The following is a 24,920-nucleotide window of genomic DNA, read 5'->3' on the forward strand; positions in this document are numbered from 1 at the left end:
CCCTTGGCACTGGGGTTTTTAAGTGCAAACCAATGACTTTCTGAGAATCCGAGTCTTCACCAATCTGCCTTTTACCTCTCACAGTACAAAGAGACCAACACCTTAATCAACACCATACTTGAGGTTCAGCCAAGATCATCTTCCGGTGGAGAAGGGAAAAGCAATGATGAAATCGTCCAGGAACTTGTTGCCTCTGTGCGGACTAGAGTTCCAGGTAATAAACAATTCCTATCATCTGCATAAAATGGGACCCTTAGGGATAAAGTCAGGGCTGAGTGACACGCTGTTGTCCAGACCTGCTGATTACATAGACTCTTCTTTGCCTAGAGAGCTCAGCAGACATGCAGAGCTCCATGTGAATCATGCTTAGCAACTTGGGATCAATGCCAAGTCTCTGTCATCTCTCAGGCCTCTGGCCTAGATGCAATGCAGGTAGGCAGAGAGGTGCAAAGCCTGTGCTCCTACAGGGTCAAAGGGAAGACCAGGGTTTCTGGCCCCTCTGCTTTCTGGACTGTCCCTTATCCGGTGAGTGTTTCCCACTGAAATCTTCAGGACTTCACTCCCTAACTCACCCTGAGTTCAGCTTCAACTTCTTCCCTCCCAGAGTCACCCCAAATGAAAGAGACAGGCTTCCTTTCAACGTTCTCCACCGCATGGCCTCCTCCCACATTAGCACAGCCAGTCTTCTTTACTTAAGCAATCAAGGGCCTATGCTCCCCTGGCCTAGACTGGCACAGAAGATGAGAATATCCAGGGGGAACATGCTTTAAAATGAGAAATGAAATGCTCTGGATCAGTGTTTTACACACACACGTTTTTTTTTTTTTCCCTGAAACGCATGAAAATAAAGCTTGATTTTCTGATTGCTTCTATATACACATAGGTGGATCACCGAAGAGTTCTAAACTATTGAAATAGTGCTCCAGTTAAGCCCTGTGTGTCTGGATTAAATAATCAGAGAACTCGGTTTTAGAAATGTCAAGATAAGCGCATTTCGGTGTTGACGTTAGGAGAACAGAAAGCCGTGATGACTGACCTGAGGAATTTTCTGTGTGTTTCAGAAGTACTGCAAATGGAGGGCGCCTCTGAGAGCCTTTTCGTCAAGGACCATCAAGGACGCCTGAACTCCCTGACCACCGTGCTCGGCCAGGAAGTGGACCGCTTTAACAACCTGCTGAAGCTAATACATGTATGAGGGCTGTCCCCATCTCTCCTACTGGGTGGCCAAGCTTCAGAGAGAACTATGCATTTGATGCGATTGTTCTTAGAACTTTCCATTCCCATCCCCTCAACATTTCTTTTGGAAACGCTATCCACTCTTCACACCCAAATTGTCTAAATTTGAATGTATCCTCTCGCGAGGCTGTATCTCTATAGTGACTGAGGGGATGAGGGACATTACAAACCCTAAGTCTCCTCATTATCTCAACATACACCCATGGAATTACCATTGACTCACTAGAAATTGAAAGCCTAAGCACTCAATTAAGAGTGATTCAGCACTTGTTCCTGAGGTCTAGCTTGCATTGATTAATACAGTCTTTATGCAAGGCTATGAAAACCAGTGTTTCTCCGAAGTGTGGGCCACACAATGCCATGCGTTAGAATCCTCTGTGATGTGCATTTACAGTGTAGTTACCGTGACCCCCACGCTCGGGACCTACTGAATTGGAATTTCTTGAATTCAGGCCTGGGGATGTGAATTTGATAACCTTACCAGATGATTTCAGTGCAACTGAAATTTTCACGGAACCCTCTGATCCTTTTCCTAATGCTCATAGATGCTCTCTTCCTGGTTCACCTTGATGGTTAAATGCTTCCTAATTTCTCTGTGTAAAACTTTGATAAGAGAAAAATGAAGACTCCTAGAGACCAAATATTGAATGTTAATAGGAGAAACGCTACTGCTAAGCAGAGAGCCAAATACCTGACCCAAGGTCAATGCTTGAGGATAATATTAGGGCAAGGGGCCGGCGCTGAGGTGTAGAAGGTTAATCCTCCACCTGTACTGTTGGCATCCCCTGTGGGTGCCAGTTTGAATCCAAGCTGCTCCACTTCCAATCCAGCTCCCTGCTAATGCACCTGAGAAAGCAGCAAAAGATGGCCCAAGTCCTTGGGCTCCTGCATTCATGTTGGAGACCCAGCAGTTCTTGGCTCCTGGCTTTAGCCTGTCCCAACCCTAGCTGTTGCAGCCATTCGGGGAGTGAAGCAGCGGATGGAAGAGCACTCTCTCGTGCTCTCCCTCTCTCTCTCTTTTTTTTATTTAAAAAAAAAGATTAGGAAAAAAACTGGGATAGATCTTTTAAAGCCAGAGACTAGTCTCTCCCCTGTTAGGGAAGCAAAGTCTGCAAATGTTGCTGCCTAGGCATGGCGGTTACGTGGGCACTGGGTCAGCAAATGTGTGAAGTCCTCACCTTGAGGCTATGGCATCTAATCAGCGAGGCACCAATATCAGCTGACCAGGCAGCCAGGTCAGGGCTTCCCTCCTTCTGTGCTCAGTGAGTCAGGGTAAAGTCTGAGCTGCTGTGAGAAGATCCCCCAGTAAAGTCCAAAATGAGATAAAACCAAGGAGCCACTCCACAGGTGCCCACATCTATTCCTGTACTTAGCATATTGTTTTAAGAACTCCTTAAAGACGGGGAAACATGTATTCATCACCTTTTTTTCCTTAGACACAGACACCTGCTGAATCTTCTCTGAATGTGCAAGTACGTGACTGTGTCTCTCAGGTCCCCCCATGGTCACTTCTTCTAGTCAAATGAACCCCCATCCACCCACAGCAACGGGCTTCGCCTAGCAGAAGTGTGAGGGGAGGGCCTCGCAGCTCTCCCATCTGGGGGAGGAGGTGCCCGTTTTTATGTGCTGTATCTGCCCCAGAGGCCTTCGTCACCCTGACCTCTGCCCAGCCCTGCCTCACACTGGCTTTCTCGCCAGCATCACCTTCCCTTCACTTTGGGAGCAGCAAGACAACCTTGTGGTGCAGTCAAAAAGGCCCAGGGAGGGCAGCAGCCCCAGAGGCCTCAGGGCCCGCGGTCCTGGTGAGCTTGCTCTCCTCCCAACAGTTAAGGACCGAGAGCCAGGGCAGCACCTGGGGACGAGCAGGCCACCCTATTACATAGCCAATGGGGAAGAGAAAGCGCCTGAAGTGTGCTCTCTCCCACTTAGTGCACTGTGTGTTGGGTGCCCCCTTTGGGGGGAGTACTAGCTTCCATGTGACCTCTGTCCACCCTAGGCAGATTTTGAGCCCCTTGCAGTCTGACCCTGTAGCTCTCATTGTGTGGGTTCTCCCTGCATTTCAGACAGGCCTCCTGCTACCTTTCTACCCTTCCGTGCCTAAGACCCTAAGCACAAATCTTACAGAACCCTTCTTTCTCCTGCCACTGCCTCTTGTGAGGAGATACCTGGGAGCAGGGGAAGCATTGACTGACCTAAGACGGAATGGGGGGTCGGTGCTGTGGCGTAGCTGGTAAAGCCGCCACCTGCTATGCCACCATCCCATGTGGGCGCCAGTTCAAGTCCTGGTTGCTCCACTTCTGATCCAGCTCCCTGATACAACCTGGGAAAGTAGTACAAGATGGCCCAAGTCCTTGGGTCCCCATGCCCCCCATGGGAGACCTGGTAGAAGCTCCTGGCTTCAGATCAGCTCAGCTCTGATCATTGTGTCCATTTGTGGAGTGAACCTGCGGATGGAAGACCTCTCTCTCTCTCTCTGCCTCTCCTTCACTGTAACTCTGTCTTCCAAATAAATAAATCTTTTTTTCAAAAAGAAAAAGGAATGAGAGGTTGGAAGCCTAGCTTCACCCACACTTTGCCCATCTGAGCACTGTGTGCTTGTGGCTCCAGCCTTTATTATGTAATCAACTCTTGCCTCTAGCATCTTCCTATTATATGTTGGCAGTATTTGGCAGTTGACACAAAACTGAAGCCCATGAAGGCCTAAACCAATCTGTCTGCTCTGCCTGTGGCCTTGGCCATGTGGCAGACACCACTCTGTCCCTCCCCCGCCTCCAGCCCAGCATCTCCCAGGACTTATGCTGTGAGAAGGAAAGAAAAAGGGACCCGTTCTAGAGAGGTGTCCCCCGTTCAGAGAGACCGTCTGATACCGGCTGAAGATGGATCGCATCTCAAACCCACCCCTTTCTGTGGGGGCTGCAGGCAGCTTGGGGTAGAGAGGGCTGGTGGCATGAGGTGCTTCCCATGGGCTGCACCCCTACCTGCCCTCACCAAATCACTCAGCCCCGTTTTTCCTTCAGCCTTGAGAAGAGCTGAGAGTGGCATTTCCCGGGGCCATTTCTCCAGGCCTCGGGGAAGATGTCTGCTGCTGCTCTTCTTTCCCCCCACAGGACTCTAGCTTCAACTGCCTAAACTGCAACCCTGGCCCCAAGGGCTACACCCCTAGGGTCCTACGTTGTGAAAATGTGTAAAATATCAGAGGGCCTGGCCTTATAGACAGCGCACAGAGAAGATGGAGGCCAGCGGGCAGGCCCTGAATCAGCCCAGGGCAGCCCGGGCTTCCACAGATGGGTGCCCTCAACATTTGTTAAAGGGCACCAACCCCTCCTTTTTCTTCTCTCAGACCTCTCTGGAAACACTCAACAAAGCCATTGCTGGATTTGTGGTGATGTCCGAAGAAATGGAAAAGGTGTATAACAGCTTCCTCAACAACCAGGTTCCCTCCCTGTGGTCCAACACAGCCTACCCGTCCCTGAAGCCGCTCGGATCATGGGTCAGAGACCTGATTCTGAGGACTGCATTTGTGGACGTAAGAAAATTCACTTACTTGGGGATTTGGTGAATCTGATGACACAGTTGGCCCAAAGGTCCCCGGGAAGCCCTGGCTAACAAATAGACACAACCAGTGTGGCATCATCTGAGCTCAGAGAAACAGAAATGTCCCAACTGACAGCTCTATGAGAGTCTTATGCTTATAATGTTTCTCGCCCTAGGCCCTTACTCCCGTATTCTGTTTTACTTCCTGGCCATCCTAGGAGTCTGAGCTCCCCACTGGGAGGTCCAGAGTATGTGCTCTGCTACCCTACCCTTGCCCACCCTCTGTCATACCCAGGCTCTGGGTTGGCAGTCAGACTGGTGGACGAGAAAGGAGCACAGGGCAGGCAGTAAAGGAGGGATGGTGACACACTCAGGACTGGTTTAGGTTCTGCCTACTACAAGCCCTCCAAAATGTGACTCTGAGAAAGACGGGCAAACTCCAGCTCAGAAGTCAAGGGCGGTGCCATATTTTGTCTCCCCTCCAGTTGTGGCTCAGAAGAGGACAGCCCAAGTCCTTCTGGATCTCCGGTTTCTTCTTTCCTCAAGGATTTCTAACAGGTACCAGTGCTTTCCCCCTGAAAAACCCTACAGGAAAAACCACAATTTGTTATACACAAGGTTATACACAGCTTTCAATGTGTATTTTCAATGGCCTACCCTCGGGGCTATTGCTCGTGGGCCAGTCCACCGAGGCCCTGCGCCTCCTCCATGGCCAGGGGGAAAGGAGTGGTAGAAACGGCAGATGTTCCGTAGCAGCTCAGCCCTGCTGCTCGTGGGTTCTGTAAGTGTGGGCACTGCTGCCTGGAAGCACAGTGCAGGACCCCGCCCGGGCCACCACCTGCTACCTACCTGTTCAGCCTCCTTCCCTCTGAAAACTACTCTTGATGTCCCTCCCTCAGCCCTAGAAGAATCCGGCTGGAAAGCATTCGATGGGCCCAGGGCCAAGGGGCAATCAATCCTAATCATCCCGGTTCTTACTCTGTTTCCTTAAGTAGCCCATATACAACGAGATGGGCAAGATCCTGAAGTCAGAGGGAAGCTCTGAACCTTCCTCACCAGATCAGCCAGACACGGCCTCTCCCTTTCCTTAACCACCACCAGGGTTTCTACAGCCTTTGGCTCCTTACCTCCCAACGAGACCTGCAGGCTTCCCACCTCTGTGAACTCACTCAGAGTCACGTGTCAACAGTTGGGTTTTCTCCGTGGAAAAACAGCTGTCTAATGCTAGAGCGGCCTGGTTGGCGTGAGCCGTTGGGCTGAGCTGGGGTGGTGGTTGGGGAGTAACTGTTGTTGGGCGGAGCCAGTTGACTGTTTGCCGTACTTACAGGCACTCTTCAGAATCATGCTCGGAAATACAACTTGCCCATAGACGAGCTGAGTTTCAAGTACAACGTGATACCCACCTATCGGGACCAAGCCGCAGTGATAGAAGCAGCCAAGACGGTCAAGTTCGGACAAGAACTGCCCATGGATGAGGAGGTACTGCCCACCTGACTGTTCGAGTCTCAGCCCCAGTCCTCCACCACCTCCCACGTGCAGAAACAGGAGGGGCAGAGTGGTCATCACAGCCCAAGACAAGCTACCCCTTAGCAATGACTAGATAAGGACTGCCTGAATTAGTCTTAGTGACATTTTTTAAGCAATACTATTTTTGTTTTTTTAGCTCCCTGTAAGAGATTGAAAACAAATGTTTCAGAATCAGCCTGAGTTTGAATCTAGACTCCCTGCCTTGCCAACTGTGTGCTGGAGCAACTACTCGTGTATCTGTCCCTCAGTGTTCTCATCTGTAAAGTGGCTCATGCTAAACCTCACCACTGAAGTGCAGTGTAAATGAAATGGCACGTGTCATGTGGCCAGCACATAGTACACCCACAATTAATAACTAATGTTAGGGGTAGGCAGGTGGTAGAACAGTTAAGTTACCTCTTGGGATACCTGCATCCCATATCAGAGTGGCCAGTTCAAGTCCCATCTCCTCCACTTCTGATCCAGCTTCTTGCTAATGCCCATCCTGGGAGGCAACAGATGGCTTAAGAACTTGGGTGTCTGCTACCCACATAGGAAATCCAGCTTGATTTCTGGCTCCTGGCTTAAAGCTGGCCTAGCCCTGACTATTGCCAGCATGTGGGGAATAAACAAACAGATGGAAAACTTCTCTCCATCTCTTTCTCTTCCCCTATCTTCAAAAAAATGAAAATATTGTTTTTAAAAACTAGCATTAGGAACTGAATTTATCTATGCGATTCATAAAACTGCCTCCTAGCAGAATTGACACACTAACTTCATACATTCTCTAACTACAACTGCTTTCTACCTAACGTGGATGTGCTAAATAGTTGAAACTGTCTACTTAGAGTTACTGCCTCTGTGGCACTGGCTCTCAGTGTGCCACCCTAGACTAGCAGTAGCAACATCCCCAGGCTTCCTCATCAGAATTGCTAGCCTGGGGCCCAGAAATCTCTATTTTAACAGGTCCTAAGCCCACTACCTTTTGAGGATGAGTGCTACAGAAAATCAGGGATCCTCAGACTGGGTTTAGAATCATCCGAGAAGCTATTAAAAATTCCAGTGTCCAGGGCAGACCCCAACTACATCAGACCCTCTGGGGGTGGTCCCAAGCACCGTTGTTTTTTAAAGCTCCCTCGGTGACTCCAGTACCCAGCTAGGGATGGGAACAGCCACTGTTGACCTGAGCTGCCCAGCGTAGACGTGCTGGGGTGTCCACGGGGGAGGGATGCCCCTGCCTTGAAACATTCACTCCAGTGTGCCTTATAAATGCTATTTTCTACACGTGCCGCAAAATCAAAGATCGGCTCCAGACTGCTCTTGCCAAGAAAGTGTTCCTTAACTAATAAGTGTAGTTGGGATGCTTGGCTTTTGTTAAGCTTTCCTTAAAGTAGTGTGGTGTTAGTCCTGGGTAATTCACTCAGGATCCGTGCACTGAGATCTGATTGATCTACTCTCTGCTCTGATCAGCAAAAAACATACAAAGATCAGATTGACCCATAGCCGTGACTTACTCAGGAAGAATGGTAATATCCACGCTTCTTCTTAATCATCTGTATCTTAAAACGACAGTGCAAAGGCATATGTCTTTTTTAAAATGTGTCTTAACACAGTCTGCAAAGTAGAGGAGAAATGAATTTAGAGATGCAAAAGCATTTCTCAGTATTTTGAGATCCTTCTTGGCCAGGAAGGCGTCCCTGGAATCACGGAGGCTGCAGGATCGCAAAGCCACACCCACGGAAAAGCCCTCGCCAAGGCCTTTTGGGATGCTGGCCTGCACTGTGCCCCGAGCAGGCCACCCCCAAGAATGACTGACAGAGTCTCACTGGACCACCAGGGCCTCTGTCCCTCTACCCTGCCCAGTTCATAGCACAGCTCTGCTTGGGTCACATGCACTGAGCCATGACAATATCTTTAGAATCTCAGAGATCGGTAGAGACCTCAGACCGTCTACCCAGCCAGTCTCCTCATCCATGCAGCAAGTGTCTACAGCAAGGGTAAATGTGGAGTCAGCTTTATTTCTGTTATTCCATCTGGGTGGATGCCCCCACAGCTTCTGTGCATGGTGTGGTAAGCAGGTGACAGGACAGTCCCAGGCAAACCTGCACAAGCACACCTAGCAACTCTAGGAAGCCCCGCCCCACCCACTGCACCCAAGGAACAGAAAGGTCAGATCAACAGAGAGAAAAAGCCACAACCAGTTCAGTTTACCGTTCTTTTATTCACTAGCACAGACACCACCACGTGTTGCCCACCCTGCTTAGTCTCTCCTTGCAGGCAGACAACACAGGTGCCCACAATCAGCAGACACTGTACACAAGGGGAGACAGCCAGTCACAGAACACCACGGGGGCAGGGGCATGGTTCCTCTCTTTCAATAAAAATACTAAAAAGTATGATTTTTTAAAGGTTTATTTATTTGAAAGGCAGAGTTAGAAGGGGAGAGAGGTCGTCCATCCACTGGTTCACTTCCCAATGGCCACAATGCCTGGGGTTGGGCCAGGCCAGAGCAAGGAGCTTCTTCTGGGTCTCCTACATACATGCACAGGCCCAAGGACTTGGGCCATCCCCTGCTGCTTTCCCCAGGCACACTAGCAGGGAGCGGATTGGAAGTGAAGCAGCCAGGACTAGAACCCATGCCCATATGGGATGCTGGCCTGCAGATGGCAACTTCACCAGCTGTGCCACAGCACCAGTCCTCATTTTTTTGAGAGAGAAAAAAGAATTTTCCCTAGGCAAGTATTGCAGCTGTATAATCTGTCTTCTAAGTGGGCATCCAGACCCAGGAAAGACCTTACTAGGAACAGCAGCTAAGCCCAGTCCTCTTATCCCTTCCACCTCCGATAGAGGATGGTCTGAAGCCCATTCTTGCATTCCGCAGGGCTATCCACATGTAAATCTCCTAGCGCAGGGTTAAAAAGCCTAAGATCTGGGGTTAGATTGAGAAGATGTTACTCTACCTCTTAGAGCCTCGAGATTTCCCTCCCTAAAATGTGAGTGATAACAGCAATGTGTAGAGTGCTTTTCCGAATGACCGGGCAAGAATGTGGACATGGGAGATGGTCCCAACTGCTGATCTCCCGCTCCTCTCACCCTTAAACTTCTGGGTGTCTTTCAGTTGCCCTCTCCTGAGGACGGCGTCCTTGTTCACGGGATGTTCATGGATGCTTCTCGATGGGATGATGATGAGATGGTGATAGAAGATGCGCTGCCTGGACAGATGAACCCGATGCTGCCTGTGGTGCACTTTGAACCACAGCAGAACTACGAGCCGAGCACCACACTTTACCACTCTCCGCTTTATAAAACAGGCGCCCGCGCGGGGACGCTCTCAACCACAGGTGAGGAGGTTCGCAGTATCAGTACAAATAGTGGCCAAGACAACTTTGATCAAAGGCCAAAGACTAAGCTGCAATGCACAAGGGAGATCTTGGGCCAATGAACTAGACTTAAGCTGAGGCCATCTGTACCATAGCAGCTGATAGATGCTGTAAAGTTCTAATACCGAATGCAGACTGATGTCTAAAATTAGTGCTTGCTGTTATTAGAATCTAGTGATCTAATGAGTAGAAAATTGAGTTTAATGAGCAGACTTCCGGTTTCAAAATGATGCACTCATCAGATACCAAGTTCCCTTTGTCTCACCAACTCCATTTTGACTCACTATTGGAAAGAGTTATAAAAATAAACTAGTAAGTGGAGAGCCATGTTGTAACACTCTGAGTAGACCGGAAACAGAGCTACAGCCCCGAGAAAGAGAACCGGATCAAAAGGCAGCTATCTAAGAGATATCACCTCACCCCTGTCAGAATGGCTAAAATCCAACACACAGTGGGGCCAGCACTGTGGCATAGCGGGTAAAGCCGCAGCCTGCAGCGCCGGCATTCCATGTGGGCGCTGAGATGAGCTGAGAGAGAGCCAAAGGGAGGGTGAAGAAAGAAGTGCAGAAATCCCTCAACATAGAACACAGTGTGATGGGGCGAGGTGGGGGCAGGGAGTGACACAGGAAAGAGCCAAAGTTTCCAACAACTGTCCAGTAGCAACCGAGAAGGAGAACAACAAACAGAAGGGATGTATAGAAAATCAAGACTGATAATTTCCCAAACCACTTGAGTCCATAGATTGAGATATCCCAGAGTAGATGGGATGATTTTTGTAAAGTCTGATTGACTTATTGATTTGAAAGGCAGAACAACAGAGAGAGAAGGAAAGACAGAGACAGATAGATATCCCACTGGTTCATTCTCCAAATGGCTGAAACAGTCAGGTCTGAGCCCTGCCAAAGCCAGGAGCACAGGACTCCATCCAGGTCTCCCACATAGTGGCAGAGACCCAAGTGCTTGGGCCATCTTCTGCTGCCCTCCCAGGCACGTTAGCAGGAAACTGGATTAGAAGTGGAGTAGCTGGAGCCAGTACTCCATCAGGCATTCCTCCAGTACAGAATGTCAGCATTCCAAATGGCTTAATGTGCTATGCCACAATACTACCCCCAGAATGACTTTTGCAAACATACCACAAATCCCCAACTGCGTGTCCCCAGAGATCTAGGAAAAGGTACCCCCTGTAAACTGCAAGGTGGCCACTTGATTCCATGTCAGGTCCAAACCCAAAACAAAGGCTTTGGGCATGGAGCTACAATTTTTTTTATTTAGTAAATATAAATTTCCAAAGTACAGTTTATGGATTACAATGGCTTCCCCCCCCCCATAATTTCCCTCCCACTCACACCCCCCCATCTCCCGCTCCCTCTCCCATTCCATTCACACCAAGATTCATTTTCAATTATCTTTATATACAGAAGATCAATTTAGTATATATTAAGTAAAGATTTCATCAGTTTGCACCCACACAGAAACACAAAGTGTAAAATACTGTTTCAGTACTAGTTATAGCATTACTTCACATTGGACAACACATTAAGGACAGATTCCACATGAAAAGTAAGTACACAGTGACTCCTGTTGTTGACTTAACAATTTGACACTCTTGTTTATGGCGTCAGTAATCTCCCTAGGCTCTAGTCATGAGTTGCCAAGGCTATGGAAGCTTTTTGAGTTCGCTGACTTCGACCTTATTCTGACAGGGTCATAGTCAAAGTGGAAGTTCTCTCCTCCCTTCAGAGAAAGGTACCATGGAGCTACAATTTAAACCATTTCTTAAGTCTCAAACTAATGGGTGAGTGGCATGTGGCAGGTCAGACCCAATGCCTCATGGCTAAGTCTTTGAGAACTGAACTGTAATTTAAACCACCATCCAAGTCTCAGACTAATCTCTGATGTATGAGAAGACCAAAAGCAGGAGAGCAAAACACTGAGAACTCAGCTGTGTATTTTTTAAATTTTTAATTTGTTTTTAACAGATTCAGTGTGCTTTGTAGATACAGTTTGAAGATAATGATGTTCTTTCTCTCTCCTGCCTTTTTTTACTTTGAGATAACATTTTAAATTTATAGTAAAAAGGCTTAGTACTTTAGCAAATAATAAATTTCACAAGTAAAACTCAAAAAGACCCTAGTTTAGTGGGAATGTAGACAACAGCTATAAACAATTGAATGGAAAAACTGACCATTTCACCTATATACAGTAAATTTTAAAGTAACCACAGGTCATTAAAACATCTTTAATTGTTGTTTTGATAAAGGTATAAAGCAGTTTTACAAAATTAGTTTTTCTAATTTTAGCTCCCACATATAAGAGAGAACATGCAATATTTGTCTTTCTGGATCCAGCTAATTATACTTAACTTGATGTCCTCCATTTTGCTGCAAATGTTAGAATTTCATTGTTTTTTGTAGCTGAATACTCCATTGTGCATATATACCACATTTTCTTTATCCATTCATCTGATGGACACCTTGTTTGACTCCAGATTTTAGCTATTGTAAACAGTGCTGCTATGAACATGGTGGTGCAGGTATCTCTTTGATACAACGTATTCAAGTCTTCTGGGTATACACCAGTAGAGGGATTGCTGGAGCATATGGCAAATCTATGTCTAGTCTTTCAGGAAATGTCCACACTGTTTTCCACAGTGGCTGCACTAGTTTACATCTCCACCAACAGTGTATAAGTATTCCTGTTTGTCCACATCCTAGCATTTGTTACTGTTTTTTTTTTTAAAGATTTATTTATTCAAAAGTCAGAGTTACACAGAGAGAGGAGGAGAGGCAGAGAGTCTTCCATCTGCTGGTTCGCTCCCTAGTTAGCCACAATGGCTGAAGCTGTGCCAATCCAAAGCCAGGAGCTGCTTCTGGGTCTCCCATGTGGCTGCAGGGGCCCAAGGACTTGGGCCATCTCCCATGCTTTCCCAAGCCATAGCAGAGAGCTGGATAGGAAGTAGGGAAGCCAGGACTCAAACTGGTGCCCACATGGAATGCCGGCGCTGCAGGCTGCGGCTTTACCCGCTATGCCACAGTGCTGGCCCCACTGTGTGTTGGATTTTAGCCATTCTGACAGGGGTGAGGTGATATCTCTTAGTGCTTTTGATATGCATTTCCCTGATGGCTAGTAATGTTGATCATTTTTTCATATATTTGTTGGCTACTTCTATTTCTTTTTCTGAGAACTGTCTATTGAAGTACTTTGCCCATTTCTCAACTGAATTGGTTTTTGTTGTTTTTAAAATTGCTGATATATTCAGGATATTAATCCTTCGTCGGGTGGTTTGCAAATATTTTTGCCCGCTCTATTGGCTGTCTTTTCACTCTATCAATCATTTCCTTTGCTGTACAAAAGCTTCTGCGTCTGATATTGTCCAATCTGTTTAGTTTTGCTTTGTTGCCTACACTTTGGGGGTCTTGTCCAAGAAGTCATCCCTACTCCGATGCCTTGGAGTGTTTCCCCTACGTTGTCTTCCAGCAGCTTCATGGTCTCAGGTCTTAAGATGGATCAATGACCTAAACTTGAGTTTTTATATATAGTGAGAGGTTATGAGTCATTTTTCTCTACATATATACATCAAGTTTTGCCAACACCACTTTTTGAAGAGATTAACCACACTGTGTGGTCTGAGCACTTTAAAAAAAAAAAAATATGTATTTGGAAGTCAGAGTTACACAAGGAGGGAGAGGCAGAGAGAGAGAGAGAAAAGCCTTCCATCCATTGGTTCACTCCCCAGTTGGCCACAACAGCCAGAGCTGCTGCCGATCCGAAGCCAGGAGCCATAGTTTTCTCCAGGTCTCCCACACAGGTACAGGGGCCCAAGGACTTGGGTCGTCTTCCATTGCTTTCCCAGGCCACAGCAGAGCACCAGATCGGAAGTGGAGCAGCCAGGACTCGAACTGGCAACCATATGGGATGCTGGCACTGCAGGTGGCAGCTTTACCTGCTATACCATAGGGCCAGCCCGAGTCTGAGCACTTCTGTGAAAAATCAGTTGGCTGTACGTATGTGGATTAATTTCTGGGCTCTCTATTGTGTTACACTGATTATTTATTGGGTTTTATGCCAGTACCATACCATTTTAATTAATATAGCTTAGTAGAATGCTTTAAAGTCAAGTATTATGGAGCCTCCAGCTTGATATTTTTAAAACATTTATTTGAAAGGCAGAGTTACAGAGGTAGGTCTTCCATCCACTAGGTTCACTCCCTAAATGGCAGCAGTGGCCGGAGTTGGACCATACAGAAGCCAGGAGCTTCTTCCAAGTCCCCCACATAGGTGGACAGGGCCCAAGCACTTGGGCTATCCTCCGCTGCTTTCCCAAGTGTATTAGCAGGGAGCTGGATTGGCAGTGGAGCAGCCAGGACTCAAGCCAGCACCCATATGGGATGCCAGCAATGCAGGCGGTGGCTTAACCCACTACACCACCAGCTCAGCCCCCAGCTTGATTTTTCTTATTCAGGAACCTTTGACTATTCTGAGTCTTTCGTGATTCCATATGAATTCTAGGATTTCTTTTTCTAATTTTGTAAGACTATTATTGGTATTTGATATGGATTATACTGAATCTGCAGATTGCTTTAGGTAGTACAGACATTTTAATGATATGAATTCTTCTGATCCATGAGTAAGAAACATCTTTCCATTTATTTTGTGTCCCTGATGATTTTACTCATCAATGTTTGATAATTCTCATTGTAGAGATCTTTCATTTCTTTGGTTAAATTTATTCCTAACTATTTGAGGGGGGGGACTATTTGAATAGGATTTCTTATTTCTCTCGAGTTTACCAGTAGCATACCAAAAACTACAATTCTGTATGTTTATTTTGTAACCTGCAACTTTGCTAATTGATTTCTTAATTCTAAGTTTTTTGGTGGCACGTTTAGTTTTTTCCATGTACAACATCCTGTCCTTTGCAAATATGGATGATTTGACTTCCTTGTTTGCAATGTTGATGCCCTTTAGTTCTCTTCCCTTATTGCTCTTGCTAGAATTTCCACTACTATATTGAGTAAAAGTGGACATTCTTACCTTGTTCCAGATCTTAGGGGAAATACCTTGCTTTTCTCCATGGAGTATGATATTGGCTGTTGGTTTGTGATATATAGCCTTTATAATTTTGATGAATGTTCCTTCTATATGAAAGTTGGAGAGGCAGAAAGAGAAAAGTCTTCAGTCCACTGATTCACTTCCCAAATGGTAACAATGGCCAGAGCTGAGCCAGACAGAAGCCAGGAGCTTCATCCAGGACTCCCACGTGGGTACAGGAACACAAGGACTTGGGCCATCCCCCACTACTTTCCCAGGCACATCAGCAGAGAACTGGAGCTCAAGTGGAACAGCCAGGAACTAAACTGGCACCCATATGGGATGCTACTTTAGGTGGTAGACTTACCAGCTATGCCTCAGTACTTGTCCCGTCTATAGGTAATTTAGGGAGGGCTTTTTATCATGAAGGGGTGCTGAACCTTATCAAATGCTTTCTCTGCATCTATTCATTCTATTGATGTGATTCATTTATTGATTTGTGAAGGTTGAACCACCCCTGAATTTCTGGGATAAATCCCACTTAATCACATAATGATGTATAACCTTTTTTTTTTTAACTTTTATTTAATGAATATAAATTTCCAAAGTACAGCTTATGGATTACAATGGCTTCCCCCACCCCATAACTTCCCTCCCACCCACAACCCTCCTCTTTCCGACTCCCTCTCCCCTTCCATTCACATCAAGAATCATTTTCAATTCTCTTTATATACAGAAGATCAGTTTAGCATATATTAAGTAAAGATTTCAACAGTTTGCACCCACATAGAAACACAAAGTGAAACATACTGTTTGAGTACTATAGCATTAAATCACAATGTACAGCACATTAAGGACAGAGATCCTACATGAGGAGTAAGTGCACAGTGACTCCTGTTGTTGACTTAACAAATTGACACTCTTGTTTATGGCATCAGTAATCACCCTAGGCTCTTATCACGAGTTGCCAAGGCTATGGAAGCCTTTTGAGTTCAGCAACTCTGATCATATTTAGACCTTTTTGATGTGGTTTTGGATTCAATTTGCTAGTATTTTGTTGAGAATCTTTGCATTTATGTTCATTAAGATAATAGGTCTATAGTTTTCTTTTGTGTCATTTCTTTGATTTAGGTATCAAAGTAATGCTGACCTCATAAAAAAGTCTGGCAAAGTTCCATCCTGTTCAGTATTCTGGAAAAGTTTGAAGAGTACTGGAGTTACTTACTCTCTGAATGTTTTGTAGAATTCAATAGTAAAGCCATCAGGTCCTGGATTTTTCCTTGATGGAAGACGCTTGATTACGGCTTCAATTCTGTTGTTTCTTATGGGTCTGTTTAGGTTGTCTATATCTTCTTGAGTTAATCTTGGTAGGTTATATGAATCCAGAATTTACCCATTTCTTCGAGGTTTTCCAGCTTATTCACATACTATTCGACTTAGTAGTTTCTTATGATCCTTTGTATTTCAGTAGTATCAGTTGTAATGTTTCTTTTTTTTTTTTTTTTTTTTTTTTACATTTTTTGCAGTTTCAATTTTGCTTATTTGGCTGATTTGGAGTTTGGTTTGCTCTTTTTTTCTAAGTTTTCAAGATGTGTCATTAGGGGCCAGTACTGTGGCGTAGTGGGTAAAGCCCCAGCCTGCTGTGCCGGCATCCCATATGAGCGCCGGTTCGAATCCCGGCTGCTCCACTTCCAATCCAGCTTTCTGCTATGGCCTGGGAAAGCAGTAGAAGATGGCCCAAGTCTTTGGGCCCCTGCACCTGCATAGGAGACCTGGAAGAGGCTCCTAGCTTCAGATCAGCACAGCTCAGCCGTTGCAGCCAACTGGGGAGTGAACCAGCAGATGGAGGACACCTCTCTCTGCCTCTCCTCCTTTCTGTGTAACTCTTTCAAATAAATCTTAAAAAAAAAAAAAGTCATTAGATCTTTGGGACATTTCTTTAAATGTAAGCACTAAATACTCTAAATGTCCCTCCTAGTACTGCTTTTGCTGTATCCCACAGGTTTTGATATGTTTTTACTTTATTTCAAGAGTTTTCAATATCCTTTTTAATTTCTTAAATGTCCTATTCATCATTCAGTAGCATATTTTATTTCCAAGTGTTTGAGTGTCTGTTGTTGTTTCTAGTCTTGTTTATGGTCTGAGAAGATACATGGAATGATTTCAGTTTTTTTAAATTTTCTGAGACTTGATTTGTGGCCTAATAAGTAATCCATCCTAGAAAATGTTTCAGGTGCCAATGAGAACGTGTATTCTGTAGCTTTTGGGTGAAATGATCTGAAAATATCTGTTAAGTCCATTTGCTCGATAGCATCTTTCAACTCACATGTGTCTTTATTGATGACCTGTCCACTGATAACAGCTCCCCACTTCTGTATTTGATCTATGTCTCCCTTTAGGTCTAAAGAGTATTTGTTGTATAAAGCTGGGTGGCCTTGTGTTGGGTGCATATATATTGATAATTATTGTGTCTTGTTGAATAGAACCTTTTATCAAAACAAATGTTATCTCTTTTTATAGTTTTTGACTTAAAGTCTGTTTTGATTGATATTAAGATGGCTATGGCTGTTTACTTTTGGTTTCCATTTGCCTGGTATATCTTTTTTTCTTGACAGGCAGAGTGGACAGTGAGAGACAGAGAGAAAGGTCTTCCTTTGCCATTGGTTCACCCTCCAATGGCCACTGCGGCTGGCACACCGTGCTGATCCGAAGGCAGGAGCCAGGTACTTCTCCTGGTCTCCCATGCGGGTGCAGGGCCCAAGGACCTGGGCCATCCTCCACTGCACTCCCGGGCCATAGCAGAGAGCTGGCCTGGAAGAGGGGCAACCGGGACAGAATCTGGTGCCCCAACCGGGAGTAGAACCCAGTGTGCCGGCGCCGCAAGGCGGAGGATTAGCCTGTTGAGCCACAGCGCCGGCCTGGTATATCTTTTTCTAACTCTTCAGTTTCAGTCTGTGTATCTTTGTGAAGTGATTTTCTTGTAGGAAGCATACAGTGGAGGTCATAGTTGGTTTTTTTTATCTATTCAGCCAATCTAAGTCCTTTGGTTGGTGAACTTAATCCATTTACATTCAAGGTTAGTACTGATAGATAAAACTAAGATCTGCCCTTTTGTTGGTTGGCTAATGATTCTACCTGCTCTGTTAGTGAATTTGGTGGTGAAATATATTTTCATGATGTTTATTTCTAATGCAGCGTGCCCTTCAGTTTCTTGTAAGGCTTGTCTGGTGTTATGAATTCCTTCAGCTTTTGCTTATCTGGAAAGTATTTCTCCTTCACTTTTTTTTTTTTAAGATTTATTTATTTATTTGAAAGGCAGAGTTGCTGAGGGAGAGGTCTTCCATCTGCTGGTTCACTCCCCAGATGGCTGTGATGGCTGGACCTGTGTCCACAGAGAGTACAGTGTCAGTCTCCCTGGTGAATGTGATAGCCAGAGCCTCATTCTTGGTGCTAAGGAAGACAAGGGTGCTGCCCCCTTGTCCTCCTGGCAAGCCTAAGTGATGCCAATGGTTTTGGCACCAATTGCCGCAGCTCTAGGACTATGTGATGTGGCTAGACCCTTCCTTAGTTCCTGCTAGGAAAGTTCAACTGATGCTGCAGCTTATAAAACAAACAGCCCTAGTCCTAGGATTAGGGGATGTGAACTGAGCCCTATTCCAGTCCTATAGGGTGACTACAGGTACACAGGGGGTTTCACTCTAAAGAGGATGAATCCAGAGAAGTGGAATGCAGGTGGGTTCTTCCCTGAGGCCACCAGGTAGATTCCAGAACAAATTGTTACTATCCTGGTGTTGCAAGGTATAGTGGGTTCATTATCCAGATCTCCCAGGGTGAGAGATCTTTTAGGGGGGCTGCTTCTGTCCCTAGAAACTAAGGTAAATCCTCTTGCTCACATAGTGTGAGTGTAGCTCTTGGGTAATACCCAAAAACTCCAACAGCTACAGGATGCAGGGGATCTGTCCTTCACCCCACATGTTGCCCTCTGACCATGATGCTGATAGGAGAACAGAAGCGTGCTGCACGACTTTTCACTGCCAAGTATGGCACTCTGTGGGACTAAGGGAGGGGACAGAAGCAAGACAGCTTCCCTGTCCCAAGCCTGGCAGTTGCTCAGACCCCCGTCAGCACTCCAAGCAGAGGTAAAAGTCAGTGACTGTGGAATTCTCTCTCAGCTAAAACAGGGTAGTGGAGCACAGGGCAATTTCTTCCTACCTTGACAGGGTGGCGGCTCACAGCCAACAGCTGGCTCTTCCACAAGGCTGACGGCAGTGGTCTGTCTTCCTTCTCCTTGTCCCAGAGTCTTCATTGTTTTTGTTTTTGCTGCTTCACTGAAAATTTCCATCAGTCCTCTGAGCTTAAGTTAGTGTAGCTATACCTTACCCAGCCATCTTGGATCCCCCTGAGCTATGTTTTAAATCATTATCCAAGTCTCAGCCTAACCCTTGAAAAGCATGTGGGTAGCACAGAGCTAACACAGCATGACACTTAGAAAACCAGACTGAGTAGGGCTGGCACTGTGGCATAGTAGGTTAAGTCTGCCTGTGGCATAGGCATCCCATATAGGCACCGGTTCAAGTCCTGGCTGCTGCTCCTCTGATCCCACTCTCTGCTCTGGCAGAAACTCCTGGCTTTGGATTAACCCAGCTCCGGCCATTGTAGCCATGTGGGGGTGAACCAGCAGATGGGAGACCTCTCCCTCTCTAACTCTGCCTCTCAAACAAATTAAAAAAGAAAAACAGACCGCCATTGGAAGGCAAGACAGAATCTGTCTGAACCTAATTGGGTTGATTACCTGCTAAAACAATAGTATTTCCACATTCTCCTGAAATTTATAAACATAATATTCACATTGTCCATAACACTGACTCACTCAACAATTCCAAGAATCAATGACCCAATCTCATGGTAAAAGAGCCAAAAAAATGCCACCCCAGATTAGGAATTTTCAGAGGAACACTTCAAAGCAGCTATTAGAACTACGTTCCACAGGGTAAGATGAACACACTAGAAATTACTATAGACAGATTGCTCAGCAGAGAAATAAACTGTAAAATGGATATTTCAGAACTGAAAACATTCAGTATTTGAAATATGAATGAGATATGTTTCATATCTGAAATGTGATCCCTGCTATATCAAAAGGAAAGTCAGTGAATCTGAAGGCATATCCATAGAAATACAATCTGAAAACCAAGAAAAAATTATGCCTTAACAATTACCTAGCCTTTTGAAAAGGGAGTAAGACAGGGTCCATTGTCCTTACTTCTGTCCAGCACTTTACTGGCATTCCAGCCAATGCAATCAAAAGAAATAAAAGGTGGAGCTGACGCTGTGGCATAGAGGGTAAAGCCGCCTGCAGTGCTGGCATCCCATATGGACACTGGTTCAAGTCCCAGCTGCTCCACTTCTGATCTATCAGCTCTGTGGCCTGGGAAAGGAACGGAAGATGGCCCAAGTCCTTGGGCCCCTCCACCAGCATGGGAGACCCAGAAGAAGCTCTTGGTTTCCGATCAGCCCAGTTCCAGCCACTGAGGCCATTTAGGGAGTGAACCAGCAGATGGAAGACCACTCACTCTCTCTGCCTAACTCTGCCTTTCAAGTAAGTAAATAAATAAATCTTAAATTAAAAAGCACCCATACTAGAAAGGAAGAAATAAAACTGCCTTCAATCATAGATGATATGCCACATATTTAGAAAATTCTATTTAAAGAAAATTACTACAATTAATAAATGAGTTTTGGAAGTTTACAGAGAACAATATAGGGAAAGAAAAAAAGCCAATATGGATAACCGAAGGTGATAAAATTCAATAGTAAAAGCCCCCAGATAGTAATTTAAGAAAAATACATAACTTCATGTGTGTTAATTCATGAGTCAAAGAATAAATCATAATGTAAATTAGAAATAGTAGCACAGGAAAATCATTACATACCAAAATTTAAGAAATCTAATTAGTCATTATAAATTTATTGCCTAAGTGTTCATCATTTCTGGTTTTTCTGCATTTATGTAGTAATATTTACATAGGATTAAATTCCAAGAACTCCTCTAAGTACTTTTATTAAGCCATTAAATCAATTCTGAAAGAGATAGAAAACAAAAATATACCAATTAAAGAAGTCTAGTGTATCCTGAAAAAAGCACAGTAAATTGATTTGTAAGTCTTCCCAAACCTTCAAGGATGGAAGAGACTTTTTCAGCTGTTTGAAGGAGGGGAACCTCCCAACTCATTTGCATGTAGTAGAACACTGATGCCATGGACAATAAAAAATACTTGAGACTAATGCTGCTTATGAACATATTGCATAAATTTGAAAATAGTTGGCCGGTGCCGTGGCTTAACAGGCTAATCCTCCACCTTGCGGCGCCAGCACACCGGGTTCTAGTCCCGGTTGCCCCTCTTCCAGGCCAGCTCTCTGCTATGGCCCGGGAGTGTAGTGGAGGATGGCCCAAGTCCTTGGGCCCTGCACCCACATGGGAGATCAGGGGAAGCACCTGGCTCCTGATCAGCGAGATGCGCCGGCCGCAGTGGCCATTGGAGGGTGAACCAACGGCAAAAAGGAAGACCTTTCTCTCTCTCTCTCTCTCTCTCACTATGCAATCTGCCTGTCAAAAAAGAAAAGGAAAGGAAAGGAAGGGAAAGGGAAAGGGAAAGGAAAGGAAGGAGGGAAGGAAGAAAGGAAGGAGGGAAGGAAGGAAGGAAGGAGGAAAGGAAGGAAGGAGGAAAGAAGGGAGGAAGGGAGGAAAGAAAGAAAAGAAAATAGTAACAGAACATTTAGCAGTGTGATGTCTTCCTGCTCACAATATAATTTACCCTAATAGATGTTGGAAGAAAAACTGCACAATCTTAACAAAGAGTACCAGTAGTACCTACCTCATTCAGCAGTTTCAAAGGAACACGTTGGTTATTCCTAAAGCATTCTGGACAGAGCCTGTACACAGTGAACTGCGTGCAGAACAAGCAGCCATAATGAAAATTCTCAGATGAGGCAGGCAGGCAATTCCTTATCTTTATGAAGATTATCCAGAAATGACAACCAATGAGAGGTGTCTGAACACTGCTTCTGCTTTTCCCTGGCTGTGGATGTGAATTTATAGATTTTTTTTTTTTTTACATTTATTTGAAAGGCAGAAGTCTTCCATCTACTAGTTCACTCCTCAAATGGGAGCAACAGCCAGAGTTGGGCTGATCCAAAGCCAGGAAGCAGTAGCTTCTTCTGGGTCTCCCATATGGGTGCAGGGGCCCAAGGACTTGGGCCATCTTCTGCTGCTTTCCCAGGCCACAGCAGAGAGCTGGATCAGAAGTGGAGCAGCCAGGACTCAAACCAGTGCCCATATGGGATGCCAGTGCCACAGGTGGCGGCTTTACCAGCTCCACCACAGCACCAGCCCCTGAATTTATGGATGTTGAGATTAGATTTAAGAACTATAAAATAAATCACTAAGTATAAAGATATACTTTATTTAAATATATAACATATTTATAGATAAATTTCTACATAAAATGTAAATATCCACAATCAAAGAGACCTGGCAAAGCATAACACTTACCTTCTCAGGCCTGGAAGGGCAACCCTTGAGCAATTAGCATCGCTGGCTGCTGCACACTCCAGCTGGGAACTCTGGAAAACCTTGGGAAGCTGCTGTGTGTGCAAAGACCATCTCATCTCACAGCAGAGGATGCGATGCTGACTCCCATTCATCCACATTCAACTTCAGACAACAGCGGTATCGATCAAGTCAGTAATTTCAAAATGCAGTCGATCTCATACTTAACGGTGAAACCTGATTAAAGTAAAAATCACGGCCAGCATTGTTGCACCACAGGTTAAGCTGCCGCCTGTGACACTAGCGTCCTACATGAGCACCAGTTCAAGTATTAGTCGCTCCACTTCCAATCCAGTTCCTTGCTGATGTGCCTACGAAAGCAGTACTTGAGCCCTCTACCCACGTGGGAGACCCGGATGGAGTTCTAGGCTCCTGGCTTCAGCTTGGCCCAGCCCTGACCATTACAGCCATTTGAAGAGTGAACCAGTAGATAGAAGGTCTCTGCCTCTCTCTCTCCCTCGACTCTCTAAAATTCTTTCAAGTAAATGAAAATAAATTTTTAAAAAATCAGTATTGGAGGCCGGCACCATGGCTCAACAGGCTAATCCTCCACCTAGCAGCGCCGGCACACCAGGTTCTAGTCCCGGTCGGGGCGCCGGATTCTATCCCGGTTGCCCCTCTTCCAGGCCAGCTCTCTGCTGTGGCCCGGGAGGGCAGTGGAGGATGGCCCAAGTGCTTGGGCCCTGCACCCCATGGGAGACCAGGAGAAGCACCTGGCTCCTACCATCAGATCAGCACAGTGCGCCGGCTGCAGCGCACTGGCCGCAGCGGCCATTGGAGGGTGAACCAACGGCAAAGGAAGACCTTTTTCTCTCTCTCTCTCTCTCTGTCCACTCTGTCAAAAAAATTTTTTTTAAAAATCTGTATTGGGGCATTTTCTCTAACCCCAAGAGTCTAACATCACATAGAAAGCCCTCCTCAAACTATTAAGAAAATGAACAGAGTTTCAGAGTGTAAAACAAAGAGAATTATTTGCCAACATAAGTGATTACTTAGGAAAGCCTAAGATAATCTACAGCAAACCTGCTAGAAATAATAAAAGCTCAGCAGAATTGACTGATATAAAAGTCAACAGGATGCTTGTATTTCATCAAGAACAAATAGAAAATGAAGTGAGATAAAACATTCAAATAAAAACAAAATTGAGATGCTAGCAGTAAACCTGACAAAGAAGAGCAACATTCTTTTGGAGAATTTTATACAATGTCACTAGAGGCAAGTGTTTGGCACATAAGTTAAGAAGCCACTTGGGCTACTCACATCCCTTATCGGAGCACCTAGGTTCAAGTTGCAGCTCCAGCCCCCAATTCTAGCATCCTGCTAATATATACCCTGAGAGGCAGCAATGATGGTGCAAATGGTTGAGCCACTGCCATCCATAAGGGGGAACTTGATGGAGTGCTTTGCTCCCAACTTCACCTTGTCCCCCTACCCCAACAACAACCTCCAGGAGCTAGGAACTCCCGTGCAGGTGGCAGGATCCTAAGCATTCGGACAATCTTAGGCTGCTTTCCCAGGCACATTAGCAGGGAGCTGAATTGGAAGCAGAGCGGCCAGAACTGGACATAGCATTCCAATATGGGATTCTGGCATCTTAAGCAGTGGCTTAACCTGCTGTGCCAACACAGGCCCCTAGCCATCCCAGTTCTGCAGCCACTATGGCATAGGGCCTCTGAAATTAGTCTTCCAGAATCTCACTTCTAACGGGCATGTGATATGGGACACACACACCAATCGCAAGCATCCATCCCCTCAGAGACAGCTGAGTTAGCCCAAACTGTACAAGGAACCCCTGAGAAAGCAATGGTGATATGTAAGATCAGGAATTTTCTAAGGCAGCTGAATTCATTTCTAGCAAGGGAAAGTTTATTTTGTTTAAATCGGAGACAACAGGGGTTGGCAGTGTGGTGCAGCAAATTAAGCTATCATGTTGGGATGCCAGCATCCCATATCAGAGTTCCTGGGCTCAAGTCCTGCCTTTATCTCCCAATCGCCCTGGGCCAGCCACAGCTATTGCAGGCATTTGGGGAGTGAACCAGCCGATTGGCGATCTCACTTCTTCCAATCCAGCTTCCTGATAACGCACCTGGGAGGCAACAGTCTTTGGCTCAAATACTTGGGTCCCTGCCACCCATGTGGGGGATCCGGATGGAGTTCCTCCCTCCTAGCCCCACCCAGGCTGTTGTAGGCACTGAGTGGTAAACCAGCAGAAGGAAAATTTTGTGGATGCGTGTGTGTGTGCTTGCATGCCTGTGTGCATGTATGCCCTCTACTCTGTCACTCTGCCTTTCAAACAAAGGAATAAGTAAATCTTTTAAATAATCAGACAGTGGCTCTAGGGGTTTGGTTATGCCCCAAGTGCTTCCACAGACCTAAAAAGGGACTCGTGCAAACCCAGGCACTGATTACTTGAGGGAATATGTGCTTTGAGCCACCCAGGGGAGCCAGAAGAAGTGAAAGAGGAAGTTGCAGTGCAATGCTTAGGACTGTGGGCTAAATTCCTGGGCCCCATGAAACCAGTAAGTGCATATATGAAGACCATCTAGGCCTGCTTCCCTGGATGACAACTGGGAAGCCGGTCATTCATGCACCATGCAGGGATTAACAAAATGGTAGGAAGGGGG

General features: G+C 45.8%; 1 protein-coding gene across 1 annotated transcript in view; it reads left to right on the forward strand.

The window, feature by feature from the left end:
- Positions 1 to 24,920, forward strand: part of DNAH6 (dynein axonemal heavy chain 6) — a 287,841-nt gene that overhangs the window by 262,141 nt on the left and 780 nt on the right. Inside the window, exons 70-75 of the mRNA XM_062208725.1 lie at positions 85 to 214; positions 1,062 to 1,189; positions 4,577 to 4,762; positions 5,256 to 5,328; positions 6,098 to 6,249; positions 9,395 to 9,617. Of these exons, the coding sequence (XP_062064709.1) occupies positions 85 to 214; positions 1,062 to 1,189; positions 4,577 to 4,762; positions 5,256 to 5,328; positions 6,098 to 6,249; positions 9,395 to 9,617 (892 nt within the window). The remainder of the gene's footprint in view (positions 1 to 84; positions 215 to 1,061; positions 1,190 to 4,576; positions 4,763 to 5,255; positions 5,329 to 6,097; positions 6,250 to 9,394; positions 9,618 to 24,920) is intronic.

This window comes from Lepus europaeus, chromosome 13, assembly GCF_033115175.1.
Source record: "Lepus europaeus isolate LE1 chromosome 13, mLepTim1.pri, whole genome shotgun sequence".
In the NCBI taxonomy this organism is placed as follows: domain Eukaryota; kingdom Metazoa; phylum Chordata; class Mammalia; order Lagomorpha; family Leporidae; genus Lepus; species Lepus europaeus.